At 32.3% G+C, this 4641-nt stretch overlaps 1 protein-coding gene across 2 annotated transcripts in view; it reads right to left on the minus strand.

The window, feature by feature from the left end:
• Positions 1-234: 234 nt before the first annotated feature.
• LOC111638763 (serine/arginine-rich splicing factor 5-like) overlaps positions 235-4641 on the minus strand; it is a 14457-nt gene continuing 10050 nt past the window's right edge. The window contains exons 2-9 of one of the 2 annotated variants that reach the window (XM_023384520.1): positions 4165-4442; positions 3008-3089; positions 2189-2319; positions 1963-2091; positions 1695-1807; positions 1479-1628; positions 1227-1404; positions 235-543 (exon numbers count right to left, since the gene is read on the minus strand). In XM_023384520.1, coding sequence (XP_023240288.1) covers positions 1327-1404; positions 1479-1628; positions 1695-1807; positions 1963-2091; positions 2189-2319; positions 3008-3089; positions 4165-4411 — 930 coding nt within the window. In that variant the 5' untranslated portion in view covers positions 4412-4442 and the 3' untranslated portion in view covers positions 235-543; positions 1227-1326. Of the gene's footprint in view, positions 548-1226; positions 1405-1478; positions 1629-1694; positions 1808-1962; positions 2092-2188; positions 2320-3007; positions 3090-4164; positions 4443-4641 lie in introns of both variants that reach the window. The other variant, XM_023384519.1, reaches the window with a different exon arrangement.

Raw genomic sequence — 4641 nt, forward strand, 5'->3', positions numbered from 1 at the left:
TGTACATACGTTGATATGTTAGGATATGCGCTATATATCATAATGATGTGGTGAGAGAAGGGAGGAAAAAAATAAAATAAAAATAAATTGTTTATCATCTTTGAATGATAAATTGTGCATGAATAAGATATGCATTCTTTTAGGAATTCTGTAGCAATTCCAATTATCTTGGGAAGACATAGACTGATTTTATAGGCGATTTAACTTCCGCCATATTGTTTCTTTTAAACCGTCAATTTACTTCACAAACATAACATTTAAGACAAAATATTATTATAATTTTTCTTTTTTTTTTTTTTCTTGATAATTATACCTAAGAATATACTATATATATATTATATTATATATCGTCTATCTACCCGCTTAATATAGAATCTCTATATATATATTTTTTTTCTCTAATAGATTTTATATATATATTTATACATTAATCTGACTAGAATAATCCAGTGGTCCTGTGCTCCATAATTGGTTGGCACTTTAAGAATTAAATCCTGAGAACGAAAATTGACAGACAATTGGGAAAAGATGTGTTTTTTTTTTTTTTTTTTTTTTTTTTTTTTTTTTTTTTTTTTTTTTTTTTTTTTTTTTTTTTNGGGGTCATATTTTTGACCGATAGCCATACTTTCCCTCTGTTATATACAACAGCCGGGAAAATTAAAAACTTTTAAAGTACACAAGTTTTGTATAATGGATTAAAGGAGCATTTACGCACAAAACGATGTCTATGAATCGGCATCCATCTTGATTATTCGAAATCAAACGAATAATTTCAACAAATATATTAATTTAACTCGATTCGCGTGAAGTTTTATCTTTATAAAATAAATTTTTATTTATTCTATCCGCCAGTTCGGCTGTACGCTCGCAAAATTTCTAGAAAAAGAATTATATAGCGTGGCCCAATAGTCAGTTAACCATATACAGGTAATACTGAATTAAACGGTTAATTGACTTCTGGACCACTGTATAATTGAAATATAAGCCTATGTATTTTTTAATACCTTCCGTTTGTATGTCTACTCGCAAAATGTATCGTTTTTTTTAACGAGAAAACAATAATATATATATATATATATATTATAAATTATAGAATGAACGCATTATGTCCTAGTTAGTGAGGCCCTCAGTTTACGCATCGCACTTGGTAGAGGCCTCACGTTTAAGGAGATAGGTCCATTAATTTTTAAGTAGACCTTTCTAATTNTTTTTTTTTTTTTTTTTTTCTTTTTAGGGTTTTTTTTTCATGGATTGAGCAAAATTTTGTCCTCGTGTCCATGACGGGATATATATATATATCTTAGGTAAGTGTAGATTTTAGTTACATCACCCTTGTTCCACCATAATCTCCAGATCGTTGGTATCGACTGCTTTTTCTTGAGTCAATTCGGATAAATTGTTTTCCTGGAATGACAATTGAGATGAAGAAAAGGGTTTATAGAAAATGGCTGAAAAATTCTTTCGATTTATTTACTTACGCGTATTGTCTCCGGAGGTGATTGTTCCCATTCGTTATCATCCAAGCCACTCTGAGTATCTGAGTTGACAGTTTCTTTGTTGAACTCTCCAGATGCTAAGCTTTCGGATGTTGAGGTTTGCGTACCGTTTTCCGCACCTGTCAGTGTCATCTGTGAGAAAAGTAAAGTTTTTATTATATATATATATATTGCTTAGTAGATTATACTTGTACTTACGTTTGTATTTTGATAAATAGATATGCCGTGGCATCCTTGCACGTGTTGAATGAGATCCCACCATGTCGAACATTTAGTCTGGCAGTGGGCACAGTTAATGTTTTTAGGTGAATCTACGATGGGAAAAATATAGTTTAAATGTAAAATAAACAATTTCAACCCCTCATGGATTGGTAGGATCGATGATTTTCTATTTTGCAACAATGGAACGATGTGTTTTGTTTAGAATACACACCGAAAGAGGAATTAAAATAAAAGTATTCTTTACCTGTAGAAGAGCCATGATGACATTTACAGGTAAACCTTAGCTTGCAGCTTTGTTTCTTGTGCTCAATTAACTTCTGAAGACTGGAAAATAGCTCCTTGCAATTGCCACAGATGAGTATGTCAGAATTGTCTAAAAACAAGAAACGAGATATCTGGCGGTCAAAACTCTTCACACACAGAAAGAAAGAAAGAAAAAAAAATACTAGAGAACGGGAACTGATTTTTACCTGATTGATAGCTCTTGGGGTGAATTAGCGGTTCTCTAGACTTTAGTTTCGGCTTTTGCACAAATGGAACTGATGTCAGTTCGGTTCTGGGTCGTTTGACCGGAGGCATGGCTTGTCGGGAAAACAAATAACTGCAATTAGAAAAAAACCATTTCAGTCTTGGCATCTTACGTGTTTTTTCAAGTTACAAATCTGTTTTGCTCGATTAATTATTTGAGATTTTAAAAAAAAAACAGTAAAGAAATCCCTGCTATAGTTGAAAGCGAAAAAAACACTCCTCAAATGTCATGTCACATTATAGATTATTTAGGCTATATATTAAAACAATAATCTCGGTTTATAAGCTCAATTATAGTCACACGATAAAGGTTGCCTTTATATACATCTTTAGTTAAATCTTACTCGTCGCGAAAATTGCTTATAATCGTAGGAGGAGAGGGAAACGTCGGACACATGTCGTTAAGCGAACCGGAAGTAAATATCCGATTCCGGAAATCGATCGTCTACCTACTCCACGTCGTATTAATGGTTTCGTTTAATTGCTGTCATTCTAGTTGTAGAGTAGACACGTAAAAATTCACCGAGACTTTTCAAATAACTTAAAAAAAAGAAAAACAAGCGAGAGCGCCACGCGCCAACCTGCAAAAATTAAGCATTTTTAAACGTAGTTGACGCTGTAAAACAACAAAAAAAAAGTCATATAAGTGTAGCCGTGTAGTGATTTTTTTTATCTAAAAAAATACATCAAAATACTTTTAAAAAGAGAGAGAGAGAGAAAAAAAAATACTTTTCTTTACCAAAAAATCATATTAAACTTACTTGCTTGAAGGATTCAAAGGCTGATTATTCGATCTTTTCCGAACAACTTGGTGTGGCTTTGGTTCCAAGACCATGTTCACGTCTGCAAGGGTCATATAGAGGTCAAAGGTCATAGTGTCGACCTCACAAAATGACGTTCAAAATATTTAAGAAAAATACTTGTTAAAAATTGGAAAAAAAAAAACAATTACTTAAATGAAAAGATTTTTTTTTTTTTTTTTACCCTCAAAAATGTCTTGGTAGAATGAAAACTCAGCCAAGTATCTCTCTAATGCTATTTTGTCGATATTACAATTATTTTCGTTAAAGTTACGACTGAAAAATATCTATTTATAATTTTAACTGTGGTTTACTCTAGAGCTTTGAACTGAAAAACGTATGTACTATTACAATTCGTAAGCTTTCCTCTGCCAAAAATAAGTTGTCATTTGTCAGCTGTCTTCACGTCACACACGCTGACGTCGTTAACATACCAACACACACTTTTTATACGTAAAAATTGTGTTTTAATTACGTGCCTTACGTATATTTAGAAAGGGGAGGGGGGAAAAAGAAAAAAAAAAAAAAAACTTACCCACAATCGTAACGCCCTATTTGAACTTTCCCAATAGCGTTGTAACTTTAACGCATACGTTGCACGAGCTATTTTATGAGCGATGTGTTGAGTGTCTTTCGATGTAAATGGTTGAATGGCTATCGGCAGCACAACGGAACCGTTTCATTTGGCTTTTTGCCAAATTGACAGCTCCCCAACCCGACAAAAACAAGAAAAAGAAGAAGAAAAAAAAAAAGGTTCCAAAAGAAACGAAAAATATGTTTGAAATTCGTCCGACCACCGTTGTGTTTTAGCCAAAACACTACTCTTTCTTTTACATTTATACTAATTTTAATATCGTTCATACCTTTCACGTCAATCGTAAATGTTTAAATATATTGAAGCGTGATGAAACTTAACGAAATCCAGAAGACTCCTCGTTATAGATGTTGGCGACAGCCTTCGTAGAACTGAATAAGTAGGCCTAACGACTACTGTATTTCTAAATAACGGAATCTATTACTGTGTAGTTAGTGTGTAAATTTAATAATAAAGGATAGGAGATTTTTAATTAGAAAAAAAAAACATTATATATATACATTTGAAAACGGCGTTATCTTACCTAATACCTGTCCCGCTACGCTCCTACCGTCTTCACCCATAACGGCATTTCTTGCATCCCATGTATCTGTGAATTGTACAAATGCATATCCTTTATGCATCGATATACCTCTTATTCTTCCGTAACGTTGGAATATATTTTCCAATTCTTCTTTAGATACCAGATATGTATTTAAATTTCCCACAAATATCCTTGAATTGATGGCATCGGGATCGGTACTATTTGTCTGATTGCCAACTCTAGTCATGGCTGACCAATAACAATCGACTGTAACGCCACTGTGTAAAAAAATGGAACTACAGGTTTTTATTATGCAAATTTAATTTATTATTATTATTAAACTTCTCTATAGAATAATCTATGCTTAATTTGTTAGGAAATGTAAATTTTAATAAATAAACCACCGTATAAAGTGGGTCAAATATGTAGGATTATAAGAGAAGAATGTAGAAATCTTATATATATATATATATCTCA

Source organism: Centruroides sculpturatus, unplaced genomic scaffold (genome assembly GCF_000671375.1).
Source record: "Centruroides sculpturatus isolate CEXI.00-Female unplaced genomic scaffold, Cexi_2.0 scaffold1210, whole genome shotgun sequence".
Lineage (NCBI taxonomy): Eukaryota > Metazoa > Arthropoda > Arachnida > Scorpiones > Buthidae > Centruroides > Centruroides sculpturatus.